This window comes from Hyaena hyaena, unplaced genomic scaffold (assembly GCF_003009895.1).
Source record: "Hyaena hyaena isolate Hyena2069 unplaced genomic scaffold, ASM300989v1 scaffold_134, whole genome shotgun sequence".
NCBI classification, from domain to species: Eukaryota; Metazoa; Chordata; class Mammalia; order Carnivora; family Hyaenidae; genus Hyaena; species Hyaena hyaena.
Genome location: NW_024080766.1, coordinates 450,478 through 465,161, shown reverse-complemented (window position 1 = coordinate 465,161; position 14,684 = coordinate 450,478). Strand labels below are relative to the sequence as shown.

Genomic DNA, 14,684 nt, shown 5'->3' with positions numbered 1-14,684 from the left:
CTGCTTAGGGGTCTGTGGTCCAGGTGTGCCTGCTCAGACCCCTGGCCTGGGGACACGGCCGAGATGATGAGATCCCAGCCTGCGGTTTCCCGGTTTCCCCCGACGCTCCTTACCTGCAAGCTGGGCTTTAGGTCACAAAGACTCGAGGCTCGTGTGAAGTCCCGACAGACAGATCACAGAAGACTGGTTGCTCACAATCTGTGAGAAATACAATTTTAATGCAGCAATCACATAAGGAACAATAAACATGCCATTGTGATGATTTGGGTTGGCTCCATCTAGACGGCCCCTGGTGCACAGTAGGTGCTCAGCAAACAGGGAGAGCAGCCCACGCAGAATTACTGGCTTGGAAGGTACTTACACAGTGTTCCTGGCCTTCTTTAGGAAGAGCTGCCGTGTGACCACCTGGGACAGAAAAATAAGCTTTGGGGGACGAGGGGTGTGTGCAGCCTTACACGAAAGACCTAACCTCCACCTCTTGTGTGTCGTTGGCAAAAGTATAAACCGATTCTAAACCTTGGTTTCTTTATGCACAAGATGTTTTCAGAAATCATATGTATGAAATGCATAGCCAGGAATTACTGTGAGGGACTAGATGTGGCGTTTCTCAACTTCTGTTCTCTTAACTTTGAAGTTCAGTTGCTCCAGAAGCTGGGGTAGAATGCAGGGAGTTTGGGGCTGGCTGTTTGCATTATTTTAACTGTTTTGAGCATGTTGTATGCTCAGGGCCCTTCCACGGGTGGCGTGGACGGAACTGTGTCTCCCCCCACCAAATTCATACATTAGAACGCTGGCCCCCACTGTGATGGTATTTGCTGCTGGGTCTTCAGGAGGTAAGAAGGTTAAATGAGGTCATAGGGGTGGGGCCCAATCAAATAGCGTTGGTGGCCTCATACGAAAAGGGTAAGAGAAATCTCCCTCTCGCTCCCCTCCGCCTGTGCTCTGAGGACGGGCCCATGAGGACACAGCCCTCCACCAGCCAGGAAGAGGCGCTCGGGCAGCACCTTGCTCGTGGACTTAACAGCCTCCAGAACCGTGAGAAGAATAGATTTCTGTCGTCTGGGCTCCCGTTCCGCGGTGCTGGGCTCTGGCAGCGCCAGCACAGGCAGACGGTGCAGGGGCGGGCAGGCCGGGGTGGCCCAGGCCGCAGGGCTGGAGGGGGCAGGGCGGCCGCAGCACGCAGGCCTGCCCCGCGGCCACGGTGAGTAAGGCGGTTATCACAGCATCAGACGGACAAGGTCCTGAGGACACGGCCCCTGACAGCCTACCACACCCCCACCCCAGGCCCCACGTACGTTCAGCCTTGCTGTTGTGTGGATTGTACGCAGCACAACTCAGAGGCGCCATTCACAGTTCTGCCTGCTGCGGGCGGCAGCCTGGGGTGCCCGGCCTGAAACCACAGCTCCGCCAGAGGCAGAGAGGCGTGGGGCGCACGGGAGGGGCACCGATGGAGGCACGGTGTCCTCGCCGTGCTCCCGCACGGGCACCAGCTGCCGCAGGGCCTTTCAGGGATGCGAAGCGCAGGTGTGTTCACCCTGCTGCACCCACAGACGCCGCCCCACACCCTACCAGGTCACCCCGTCTCAGGGCCTTGCTTCCTTCTGTCGCCACTGGGCCTCTCCTGCCTTTGCCCGGGGGCACCCCGCGGCACGGTCGCAGCACATCGTCTGAGGGGCAGTCGCCAGCACCCGCACGCAGCCTGAGCCCACGAGCCCACACGTGAACGCTCCGCTATCCTGCCCTTTGAAGTGCTTCCTGGGTCTCAGAAGCAGGGCCCCCCCCCGCCCCCACCCCAGGAGAAGTGCGGGGGGGGGGGCTGAGGACAGGCTCTTGGTGAAAGCCCCGGAGGGTGGAGTGACCAGAGCGTCATCAGGCATCAGGGCACATGCTGTTCTGGTGGGAATCGGCCTTCCTGTGGAATGCGAGGGCACCATCTTCAAAGAGGACATTCTCCCTGAGGGCTTCACTCAAGAACCATGAGGCAAGAACAGAGAAGAGTGTCTGGGCCGGAGGCTGGGAATGGTCCTGGCGAGGGACATAGACCCGGCTGAGCTGGGGACGGCTCCCGAGCTCTCCACGGCCCTCCGCACAAGGCCACCCTGGCAGCTAGTCGCATCCTCCTACTACGGATGCTGTGCTCAGCTCAGGGCCTCCCCTGCCCCTGGAGCCTGGCCCTCCGCCCCCCACTAAGGATCCCGGGGCTACCGCAGACGCCCTTGCAGCTGGAAGGTCCTCAGAGGACACCCGGTGAAGACTGGAGCCACCTGCAGCATCTTCCCAAAGAGTCAGCCCCTCATTCTGTGCTCAGCCACCCTGCCAGTTCACCCTGCCGGGCGCGGTTTGAATGCACTTTCTCTCCACCACACTCCTGATGACCTCCCATTAGCAAGAAGCTGGGGACAGAACCCAAGGAGTAGAGTCACCCAGCTCAGCGCTGTTCAGTTCAAGCCTCCTGGCACCCGGATATATATTTTGATATTAGAAGACGCATCCATCTGTCCATCCACCTATCAGCCCACCCACCTGCCCATCTGTCAATCCACCCAGCCGATTTCTCCCGAGTGTCCCTGTATGCCAGGACCTGTTTCAGGAAGGGGGACGCAGCCCTGAGCCCTGTGGACTTTGTGGGGCCCCTCACTCATGGAACAGACATTCCACGGACAGGGCAATCAGCAGACGGGTTGACGCAGGACATGTCAGAAGGCGTGGAGGGACACAGCTGGAGGGAGCGGAGCTGGGGTGTCACAGCTGCGAGCCGAGAGATCAGCTGCGGGATAAGGAGAAGGTGACACCAGGCGTTGGGAAGCAGAGGGGGTGCCAGCGGATGTTCCCAAGAGGGCGGCTCTGAGGTCAGAGACGGGCCGAAGTCCCGGGAGGACTGGGCCTTCCCCCTGAATTGGAGGCCCCACAGGAGAGCCGGACGGGGGGCTGGGGAGGGGGTGCGGCGAGAAGCCTTTGCAGCAGCCTGGTGGAGGCTGGGACTGCTGAGCGGCGGCCGGGCTTCCTTTGTATTTGGAAGGTAGGGTGACAGGTGTACTGAGAGGCTGGAAACAGGGAGCCGAAGGGGACAGGCACGCCTCCTCCGTGTGGGGCGGGACACGGCAGGCGGAGCGGCCCAGTGCTGAGGCTGCAGGGTGGGCTGGGAAGGGAAGAGGAAGGCGTTTGCCTGGTCAAGTCTGAGGCGCCCATTTGAGGGATAATGGATGGCAGCGCAGGCAGGAGGGGTTGCGAGTGCGTAGACCTGAGCGGAGGCCAAGTCCCCAGGTAGAAAGGGCATTCGGGTCTGACCCTCCCAGCTGGGCTCCGAGGTCAGGGCTGCAGGGTCCCTCACAGAAGGAGCAGGGGCCACCTGCCTGGGGAAGGGCAGAATGGCTTGGGCTGTGTGCCCCGACCCAGGTCTGGAAGGAGAGGGACCTGGTTTTCTGGCAACTTCTTCCATCCTGTTAGGAAATGCAAGTGCATATTGAAGACATAGCTCAAGGCTTTCTGCCTGGCCCCTTCTGGACCCTCGGGTCTCCGGTGAGGTCTACAAGCCGCAGTCCTGCATCTACGGACAAGCAGCAGCTTGGGGCAAGTGCGCCCTCGGCTGCCCCAGGCGCCACTGAGGGGCGCCCGAGGCACCTGGAGCCCACCAGCCCCCAGCCGAGCCGGCGGGACCGCAGCTGCGGCACCGCCACCCGACCCCGGCCCAGGGAGGCGGTGGCTCGGAGTCGCGGCTGGACCTCCCGGCCTGCGTCCTCCAGCCCCGCCTGGACAGGGACCGGTGGGCCCAGGAGGCGCGCGAGGCAGTCGAGGAGGGAGACAGAGGGGACCCGGGGCGCGGGGGCGCGGGGGCGAGGTCAGGGCGACCGGCCCGCCCGGGTGGGCGTGTGCCGGCCGGGCCGGCGCGCCGAGAGCGTGCGGCGCGGTCCGAGCTCGCGTGCGCGCGGCGGGGGCGGGGAGGCCCCGCCCCGGGGCGGGAGGGGGCCGCCGGATTAAAGGCCACCCGGGCGGGCGGGGACCGGGACAGGAGCCCGCACCCGGAGTGCGCTCGGCCGCGCGCCGCCCTGCCCGAGAGTCCGGGGGCCCCGCACGTCCGCCCCGCCGAGCGCGGCGGGACCCACACGACATGAGCGTCCGCACCGCGCGCTGAGCGGCGGCGGCGATGTCGGGGCGCGCGGCTCTGGGCCCCGGGCGGGCGCTGCCGCTGGCGCTGCTGCTGGCGCTGGGCGCGCTGCCGCGGGCGCGGGGCGTCGAGGAGCAGCCCGGCGGCGCGCACGGCTCGGGCCAGGGCTTCCAGGTGGTCACCTTCGAGTGGCACCATGTCAAGGACCCGTACATCATCGCGCTCTGGATCCTCGTGGCCAGCGTGGCCAAGATCGGTAAGAGGCCCGGGGCTCGGAGGGTCGCGAGGTCCCGCCCCGCCGCCGCTTCCTCGCCGAGTGTCCCCGCCGGGCTCGCGGGGAGTCCGCGCGACCACGGCCGCCGCCCGCGCGCCCCGCGCCGCGCCTCTGCGGGCTCCGCGGGCTGCCCGGCCCAGCGGCAGCTGCCCCGCGGCCGGGGCCACGCAGTCAGGCCCTCGGGTCCGGCGGGGCGAGGCGGGGCCGCGAGCCTGGCCGGGCCCGGAGGGTTACCTGGTGGCGGCCGGGCGCGCGCAGCCTCCAGCGCCCTGGGGTCTCGCGTTCGGGGCTCCCTTCCGCGCCTCCAGCCCGGAGCCCGCGCGCTGCCCGCCCGGCCTCCCTCCGCCAGCTCGTCTGGCCGCCGGGCTCGTCGGAGCCGTTTCGTGCAGGGAGACCGAGCGAGCTCTTGCCGTCGAGCCCTGGGGTGATATCTGGCTCCAAGTGCAAAGAGAAAAGGGGCCGCTCAAGATTGAAGCCAGTAAAATCCTATTTATAGGAGCAATTTTTCCACTGTCAGTGTTTCCCTTTGAAAATTCCTGGTCTGTCAGATTTCTCTTAACTTGCTCCAGTGAGCCAGCAGAGGGGGATTGCAGTGACTCCCGGGCAAGGTGATAGGAAGGTCAGCTCTCTTAAGAGCTCACGGACCAGAGTTTCAACATGTTGGGCACCCGCAGGGAGGGTCTTCGGGAGGTGGCGGAGCCTGGGGAGAAGACCCCTCCCCAGGGATCAGCGGGAGGCAGGGATTTGGGAATGGGGAGGGGCTAGGAGAAGGGAGAGGGCCCTTCCGGGGCCTTGGGCTCTGGCCTTTTCAGCAGGACTGAAGGGTTAGGGACAGCCTACGGGAGAATTCTGAACCTGGGGTCTGGATGCTGGGAGGGGGGGCACCACCGGGTTAGCTGGTGTGCCCTGTGCTTCCCTCTCGGTTCTGCTTCCTGAGGGCCCTCTCCATCCCTCTGCCCCTCCTGCTCCCTGTGGCTCAGGCATCGCTTCCCTGGCCCTGGCTGCCTGGTCTCCTGCTCACTCGGTCCCACGCTGGGCTTTCTGGGGTTCTGTGATACCGGGAGTAAAACCTGAGCACCAAGGTCTCATTCATGTGTCTCCTCCGGACACCTCTCCTGGGCAGTGGACACTGGCCGCTTCCTACTGGTCAACTTCTGGACAGGTCCAGGCCCTAGCTGAGGCTCGGAGAGCCCTGTCCTGACTGACACGCACACTACCTGCCCTCTGCTCTAGGAACTGACCCATTTCTGGGGAAAGAGTGGGCTTGTCCTCTGCCACTTTCTCTCTAATGTGAAACCACCATAGAGATGATGATGTGTGAACCGTGACACTTCGGGGATCCACGCAGGGACACGGAACACCCTTGTTTTGTAAGGCAAATGCTTTCTTTGGAAGCCGGGGCTTCTCCTAGCCCAGCCCTGGTATCTGACATTCCAATGACAGCCACCCGCCCAAGCTCTCAGTGGCCCTGAGGGGGAGGCTGCCGGAAAGGTCGCATTGACCGGAGTACTGGCCCCACCTGGGAAGAGCCGTGGCCCTGTGAGTCTCTAGCGCAGCCAGACTTGTCCTGAGGGGGAACTTCTCCAGGGCAGGGTGGCCCCTGCTCCAGCCGGTTCTGTTTCATGGTCAGAGCAAAGCCCAGAATTCATTTTCGTACCCACACGCATTTAAAAAGGCTCGCTGTGCGAGCACCACATCCTCATTCCATTGCTGTCTGGGATTGCAGACCCCCCTTGAAGGGGTAACGGTCAAGCCTGGAGACCGGTTCTAAGGACAACATGGGAAGGACCCCAGGGAAACCCCCGGGACTGACCCAGCTTCCCTGCAGGGCCTTCCTGCTCAGGGCCAGGCCACGCCCCGGCTCCGCCCACCCGTCCTGGTTTGGAGGCTCCCACCCGGGACATTGCAGCCTCGCTTGTGAACAGGCCGCGCCACAGACAGACACAGTCTCCCCATCGTAAAAAGTAACTCAGGACTCCCTGTGCCCAGCCCCCTCCCAGCCCTGCCCTGTCCCTCCCTCAGGCTCACCCCCTTACTCCTGTACCCCGGAATCTGCTGCTCCGACCCCGCCCAGGTCCCAAGGCCCTCCTGGCGGCTCAGTATGGGCCTCAGGGCACCCTCAACCTCTGCCCTTTCCTTTGCAGCCCCCAGCCCTTCCACTCGGTCCCTTTGCCCATTGTCCCTCAGCCACCCTTTCTCCATCCACCTTAGGACCCCACCCCCTGCTGCCTCTCAGCCTCCAGGGCTCAAAATCCAAACCAAACCTTAGCAAACAAGCCAGCTCCACAAACCAAGAGCTGCATCAAAGCAGTCACCTCACCTCAGCGGCCTGCACTCACCCTTGACCAGATCCACTGAGCTCCAGCTCCACCCCCTCCTCGGCTCAGGACCCCCACTCCACCCCCAGGATCCATTGTTCTCTGCAGGGAAAAGCAGAGATCTAACCTGCTCAATGGTGATACCCCAGGGGCTCCCCAATGCCTAGCCCACCTCCCTGCCCTGTGGCACCCCCCTTCCCGACCCACATACCTGGCCCCAGATCAGGATGTCCCCCAGACCTCTCCCCGTGCCGAGTCCCACAAGCCCCCACAGAGCACTCACAGCCACGCCTTCACCGCCCTCCGTGTTGAGACTGGAGGCCATGCGGCGGCGTGTCCAGTGTGTGCACAGATGAGAAGCAAGGCTTGGGTCCCGGTGCGCTCCCTTCTTGACCCCTCAGTCCAGGGTTCATGCTCCTGAAACTCTTTGGCCCATTTCACCATCGGAAACGGTCGGGCTGTTTCAGTCTCTGGGTGCAGGGGCAGGAGAGGAGCGGGGCTCCGGCTGGTTTCCAAGCATCTGCCGAACGTCTTACGAGTGGTCCAGGTGTCTGTTTTAGTTTCGGTCGTACTTCTTCCAGCCGCGTGTGACCTGGCCGCGGCAGCAGGGTGCGGAGACCCGGGGCAAAGCAGTAGTTCACGCCGATGTTTCGAGGCGGCTGCTCACGGCAAGCAGTTTTGGCCAGAGGGCAGGGTCATGGCCACCAGCAAGCTGGTCCAGGAGGCTGGGGTCACCCCTGGAGGCTGCTGCTGGGAGGTGGGAAGCAGGTGTGGCTGCCAAGGCCGTGGCTCCGTAACCCCTAGGACCCATGTCTGGGGCTCGACAGAGGGCTTGCTGTCTGCACTGGGACCTCCAGGGGCCCCCTGCCTGTAGCCGCATCTTTAGGCAATTCAGAAGGGGAGGAGGGTGGCACTGAGGCCGGACAGCCCACCCACAGGGAGAGCCTGCTGGGCCAGAGAGGTTGAGGGACCCGCTGTGGCCGGACGGTGTCTGCCCCTGGGTGGGGGGTGATTCCTTCCTCCGGAGCCCTGGGGGGGTCCTGAGCCTGCAACTGCCCCCACCAGGGTCTTGGGCCTTGGACTGAGCTGGGCTTTCTCCCCTTACTTGCATTTCTCTCCTCAGACCTTCCTTGGAGGTGGGAGGCTGGGCCAGCACCGGGCTCCGCAGGCCCACATTGGCCACGCAGGGGCCGTGAGGCTGCAGAGCACTGGGTCGAGGGCCCACCTGGTGGTGGGGGTCCAGGCAGCTTCAGGAGGCAGAGCTCTGGAGGTGTCACGAGGAGAGGTGCTTCCGGAGGAGGAGGGAGGTTAGAATGTTGGAGGCCAGAGGGGAGGCTGGAGGAAGCCAGACCGGCACAACCACGGACCCTGGAGGACTGTGACCTCTACCCGGGTGGCACAAAGGGGAGAGACTTGAACAGACCTGGGCTCTCAGACTATTGCCTTGGTTGTAGGGCCAAGAATGGACTGGGGCGGGGGGCACAGAGGGGATTCTGGGGAGGGGCAGTTGTAAGTTGACTGGGTTCATTTACTCCCGAGCATTAGGTAGGGGAGATTCCAGGGGACAGATATGGCCCAGTGGGTCCAAGGCAAAAGGTGGGCACTGAGTCGGGTCAGGGAGAAACCTCCTGCGGGGGTCGAGACCCCTCCAGTGAGGAGGCAGGCCTGAGCCCTGAGCCCCCTGGACAGGATAGGCTACAGCTGTCGCGGCCAAGGTGAGGGGCAGGGTTGGTGTGCTGAGACGCCAGCGTGGGGCCCCCTGGAAGGGCAGCTCGTGGTGCGGGGGGCTGGAGGCCGGGGGCCCCTGACTTGGGCCAGCTGGGAAGTGGTGGCTTCACTCTCTGAGGCCCAGAGTCTGTGCTTCTCCACCATGGCCACTCTTGGGAAAGGGGGCAGCCTGGACCCACATCCCACCCACTCAGACCTGGCAGAAACAGCCCCAGGAGAACCCCAGCGGCTGACGGGCCCTTTTGGCTTTGAGGGCTGGAGTCTTGGGGGGGGTGGCAAGGTGGCCTCTCCTGGTCCCTGTACCACCAGTGTCCCTGGGGCTTTGTAAGCCCTCCCCTCAGGGTGATGGCTCTCTCTTCACCCGGGTCCTGGGGGAAGAGACCCCAGTGAGAGGACCAGGGCTTGGTGTGCAGTGTCCTCAGCCTCTGACCCATGTTGAGCCTCCACAGGAAGCTCCTTTTTCCCAGTTACGCTCCAGCTGGAGTGGGGTCACGCCTTCCACACCCTCCCTGCGGCTCATCGGTCCAGACTCTCCGGCCTCAGGGCCCCGTGTTCCGGCCCCAATTCTTGTTGCTTCTGAAGCGCCTTTCCTACCATATGACTTCGCCCTGGAGTGGCCGTGCGTGGCCACAGGCCTGGGACGCCCCTGGGTACTCCATACACATGCTCTGTGGTCTTGCCCAGGGCACTCGGGGAGCCTGGGCCACTGGCCCAGCCCCCCGCCTAATCCCCGTATTTCTCCGAGGTACAGCCGCAGGGGCTAGGCCTCTGCCCCAGGCACGTTCCCAGGCTGTGGGCGAAGCCGGGGCGTGGTATTTACCTCCTGGAGTTAAAACCGGAAGCATATGGTTCTTACTTCATGCGCTCCGGTCGCAGGACCAGGAGTCCCTGGTGCCGAGCCTCATCTTGCCCTGCTCTCTCCTCTGGTTCCTGGGTTTCCCCGTCGCGCTCTCCCGCCTGCTGCCCTGAATCCCCCGTACTTCTTCCGGAAAGGAGGAAGGACAGGGAGGGTGCCGTCCTCCCAGCGGGGGGCGAGTCAGCGGACCCTGTGCCGCAGGGCCGATCGGTGGGCCTGGAGCCGAGGGCGCTCCCCGGACGGAGGGTCCCATGCTGAGGGTGTGAAGTCTCACTTTTCAGGAACCACCGTGGGGGAATTAGCCACAGGCTGGAAAGCAATGCATGGGCATTTGGAGCTGAGCTGCCCCACTGAAGTGCCCCCGGGAAGGAGGGGCAAAGGTTGGGAAGTGCTGATAGCGCCCTGTCCCGCTTGCTCCGGAAGGGACTCCCCGAGACGCTCTGCCCAGGCCAACTTCCTGTAAGTAGAGAGACTGTTGGCCTCGTTCCCAAGGCTCTGAGCCCCTTTGTGGGTCCGGACCTGGTCAGCCTCTCCGGGGACTGCACGGTGCGCACGGTGCCTGCACGTCGCCTGGCGCCCTCCTGGCCTGTCCCGCAGTCGGCCTTGTGCTTGGTTTCTCGGCAGATGTATCAGGACCCCCCCCCCCCGCATTTCTGGCCCCTCGAGGAAGGGTCTGTGGGTTCCCCTCTGTCCCAGTGGGTTAGAGGAGGGTGTTCGGGTCACACAGGCCGGGCCCCTGGGTTCCCATCCACGCACTGTCCCCCGTGTCCGAAGCCCGGCTGACAGCGAGTTGTACCTGGAGGGGTGACACTCAGCGAATGAGGGACAGGGCTCTGCTCTCTGCCGCCTGCCCTGCCTTGGCGCCTGCTCGCAGCTGGCTCCGCCGGGCCAGGTACTGGGACGGGCCTGTGCCCAGGAGCACAGGGCCCACGGCTCCGGCCACGCTCAGGCGTCGGGCCGAGTCTCCGTCTTGGGTGTTAGGTTTGAGCAGAGCCTGCTGAGGCAGCCTCTCCCTCCGCACTGGAGCCCAGACCGGGCGGTTTCCTGCCTGGGCCCTGGCGCTCAGCTGGAGCCCTGTCCCCTGCACTGGGCAGGCCTCTGCCCCGCCCTGCTCCTTCCCTTCCATCCTGCCTCCCAGCCCTCCTTCCTGACCTTCCCCGTCTCTCCCTGCCTGTCTTCATCTCCCTCTCTGCTCAGGTGGAGGAGAAGGGGTGCTGAGCGGCCCCGCCCCACCCCGCCCTGCCTGCAGAGCCTGAGGGACTAGAGGGTGGCCAGCTCCGGGCAGGGGGCAGGTGTCCGTCAGTGAAGGCAGAGACAGCAGAGGGGCTGTGGGGCAACAGAGGCCCCAAGAGCAGCCGGGACGGGAGCAGGACAGCCCCGTGGGTGCCCCCCTCCGGCCGTGGTCCTGCCGTGTGTGGCTCCAGTGAAAACCCACACCCCACCCGGTCACAGCCCCCTGGCATGTGTCCTGCCTTCCAGCTCACCCCCGCTCCCGAGGCCCCCAGGTCTCTGGCTCAGGCAGGTCAGCGCTGTGAAGGAGGGCACTGTGCGCGGTCTGTGCGTGTTCTCGGTGCCTGGCACCCTGCCTGCCCGGCTGCGTGGCTGAGAGAGCAAGCACATCCTGAAGGCCGGCTTCTCATCTGTCTGTAAGTTTCGTCCAGACGGTGCAGGCTCTGGGCCTGGGAGGAGACTCCCCATCTGGATCCTTCCCCGCGTTGCCACACAGCCTCCCGGGAACGCCGCACCCGCTGACAACACCCTCAGAGGCGGGCAGACGGTGGACAAGCACCGCCAGCGTCTGCTCGGGGCACGGAGGGTGCGTCGGGGCTCAGGGTGGGGAGCTGCTGGGCCCACACGGCACCCCCCCCCCCCGGGCAGGCCGGGCCCCCAGGAGAGGCCGCCCTGCCCGCAGCAGGCCTGGGCTGACAGCTGCCGCCACGCCTCCTGGAGCAGGACGGGGCAAGTCCACTGGGTGGCGACGCGCAGGCCCCGGGGACGCCGGCCCCCGCGTGCCCCTGCGCTGAGCCTGGAACCCGGGACCAGGCGGGGCGATGCCGGCCCCCGCGTGCCCCTGCGCTGAGCCTGGAACCCGGGACCAGGCGGGGCGATGCCGGCAGCACAGCAACGACGCCTGGGGGCATCGCTGCTCCCACCTCCTTTATTCCTGCGATCTCAGAGTCCTTGATCTTTAAGCAGCTGCCACGCTGGCTGCGGGAGGAGCCCCCGCGGTTTGGTGCTCACCACACGATCGTCACTTCCGCCCAGCGCCTGCCGCTGCTGTAGGCCCCCTCTGCAGTGCCAACAGAGCAGTCCCAGACCCCCAACGAGTGCGGGTTCCTGTGGGGGATGGGCAGAGGATGTCATGGCACAGGATAAACGGCGTTACCTACGGTAGCGAGAAACAAACGAGGAGAGGTGGGTAGCGCTGGCAGAGGAGAACCTGCCCTGTGATGAGGGGAGAGCGTCTTCAGGCGTGGGTCAGCTAGTGCAAAGGCCCTGAGGTGGGCCTGCGTTAGTGTGTCTGAAGAGCAGCTCGGGAGAAGCCAGCCAGGGGAGGGATGGGTGGTGGTGAGCTCAGAGGGGCCAGAAGGCAACCAGCCACGTGTGTCACCGGGAAGAGGGGCCACGGAGCCGCCGAGCAGGGTTGTGTTTGGCTGCACTGAGAGTGTGACAAGACTATAGAGAAGGGTGGAGGCAGCTCAGACTGGTCGCCTCAGGGGCTGGCCCTTCCCTGGGGACATTTGTGATGCTGGCACGGTCCTTCTCATTTTATAAGGCTCATTCCATAAAAGTGCAGAAAAACGAGTCAGAAACCAGGCCATATGTGTTCTAGGGTCTGATCAGAGGTTAAGGTCACTTCAGAGATTAAAGGCCTTCACCTGTGATGGCCCATGAGCCAAGACGCCTTGAGCACTAAAGGGTCTTGGCCAGGCCACTCTGATTTGGCCTTGGTGCCCCCAGCGTCCCAGAGGGCACAGGGCTGGCGGGCGGGTGAGGGGCGAGGAGGCTGAGGGTGTGTAACGCTGCCTCCGCATGGGGCCCCGGCTCTGCCAGCCCTGTCCCTCCTGGTGCCCTCCGCCCGCCAGAGCCCTGAGTCCTCATGGAGATGATGGGTGGTGTCTGCACAGGCGAGGGCAGTGCTGGACGCCCTCTGGGTCATGCAAGGTGCCCCCACCGGGCCAGGGGCTTGGAGCTCGGCCTCACGCTGGCCTTCCCTTGGAGCTCGCTGTGTCTCAAGTCCACATCTACAACCCAAGTGTTCATCTATCAGCTCTGGAAAGAAGGGAGAGCCTCGTGGTTTGCTGGACACACAGGGTCAGAGTCCAGGCGGTAGACTTCCCGTCTGAGGGGCAGTGGGCATGAGCCACGCAGGAAGTGGGGGGGGGGCAGCCGGAGTGAGCGGGGCTGGGGCCAGTGGTCCAGATGAAGGCACCAGCCTGGGGGGCACAGGTGGGGGTCAGGCCACTGGGCTGACAATGGAGGCTGGGGGCCTGGGGACAGGTGTGGACTTTTCAGGTGGGGGTTCGAGCCAAGTCACTTCCCAGGCTGCCCTCACCCAGTGGAAAGCTCTGCTTCAGGCCGAGATGTGTTCTTGGCAAGCAGATCAGCTCTGGGGGGCATCCTGTGAGCCCCTCGCTGGGACGTCCAACACCTTGGGGGCAGCCACAGCCCTGGGCTCCGGGAGGAAGGGTGCAGGGCTGAGGGGGTGGGGAGGGCCGGGTTCTGTCTCTTCCTTTCCTGGGTAAATCAGGAAGCCTCAGTGAATTCACCACCCACCGAGCTATCATGCTAAAGTCCAACCGTGGCGTGGCGAGTTCTCAGCTGGGGAAGGGTTTCTGGCAAAGGCAAAATAGGAAGTTGCAAACGCCTGTTTCTGGCAGCCTGTAGAACAACACAAAGGGTGGGAACCACCAGCTCCTGGGGATCCCGTCTCTTCTTGGGTTTAACAAGCCCCGGAACTTGGGGTGCAGTGGACATGGGTCTCCCCCCCCCGCCACCTACTCTCCCTTCGAATGCAGCCCTCACATGTGGGGTGCTTGTGCAGTCTACCTTGGCCCACTAGCTAGATGTGGACCTGCTCCGGGCAGCCCCACGGGGAGGACCACACGTGTGCACTGCACTGTGTCCATGTGCAGGTGTGCGTGTGTGCACTGCTCCCACGAGGTGGAGGGTCGCAGCCTGTGGCGATGATCTGAGGCCTGGTCCCCACGCGGTGGTGGGTGGGGGGCCTGTAGTCCCTGGGGTCCTGAGGTACCCATACACCTCGTAGCACCCCCACCCCTGTGGGGGCTCGGGGAGGAGTGGACAGACATGGCAGATGCTCAGGGGGTGTTTGGGGAACTATCAAGTAACTGTCACCACCCACCATGTCCGAGGGAGTGTCCCCACACGGACTGTCAAGCCCCGGACAGAGTCCCAAGGGAGGCTCCTTTCCCAGCCCCAGCAGAGGCAGCCGGGCTTGCGGGGGAGTGGGCTGGGGACGAGCCTGGGGTGCAGGAGGGGCTGAAGCCACTCCTCGGCCATCCCAGCAGAGGTGGCCCACCGAGCTGTGTCATGGGGTCTCGGAGGCCTCTCCATCAGGTCCCCGGAGCAGGGTGGGAACAGGTGTGCTCAGCACTAGGGCCAGGGCGGCTACCACACGCCCTCCCCATGCTTCCCAAAGGCCACCTCAGAGGCCAGACTCCCCAGAAGGCAGCTCGTGTCCCCCCTGGTGTGCAGTGACACCAGAAACTGAATGGGCAAGCAGAGCGTGCAGCGGTAAAGCAAGCCACCCTTTCCCTAGTCCTGCGGCACAAAGCCTTCCTTCTGCTCCTTCGCTGAGGATCCGGGTGGGCACCAGCTGCCAGTGCACCCGAGGGCAGGCCAGCCTCTGGCCTGTCTCTCACAGGAGGCTGAGGAGCTCAGTCCCCCAGGGTTGGCTCCAAACAGCTTGAACCAGGGCCTCTGGGGGTGAGGCTACGGCCAGGACCCAAGCTCAAGGATGTCCAGGGTGGGAGGCAGAAGGGAGGTAATGGTCACCATCCCTGAAGAGCTGCGGCCCAGCCAGGCTCCTGGCAGCTGGCCACGTCACATATCCACGGGCAACTCCACGGGACTTTGGGTCCCCAAGGCCCCCCGCACGCCGGCTCCTGCCTGGTCAGCTGCTGCATGTGAGGGACGCGTGTGGCCTTGCTGCAGGCTAGCTGCCCCCGCAACAACACCCTGACCTCCTCAGCAGGGACGTGGCTGACCCTCCCAGTGGCCTCAGATGCGGCTGCGAGAGTGGAGGTTAACAGGAGCACAGGCGCACGTGGGTGTCTTACGGGCGCCCGGGGGACGCTCCGTGGCCACGGCGATCCCGGCATGGGGCCCGGCCACGGTAACAGGCCAACTAGTGCTAGCTGTGTGAAAGCGAAAATGCAA

The 14,684-nt window shown here is 64.5% G+C and overlaps 1 protein-coding gene across 2 annotated transcripts in view; it reads left to right on the top strand.

The window, feature by feature from the left end:
• Window positions 1–4,014: 4,014 nt before the first annotated feature.
• SLC9A3 (solute carrier family 9 member A3) overlaps window positions 4,015–14,684 on the top strand; it is a 46,102-nt gene continuing 35,432 nt past the window's right edge. For both annotated transcript variants that reach the window (XM_039237992.1, XM_039237993.1), the window contains exon 1: window positions 4,015–4,361. In XM_039237992.1, coding sequence (XP_039093923.1) covers window positions 4,145–4,361 — 217 coding nt within the window. In that variant the 5' untranslated portion in view covers window positions 4,015–4,144. The remainder of the gene's footprint in view (window positions 4,362–14,684) is intronic.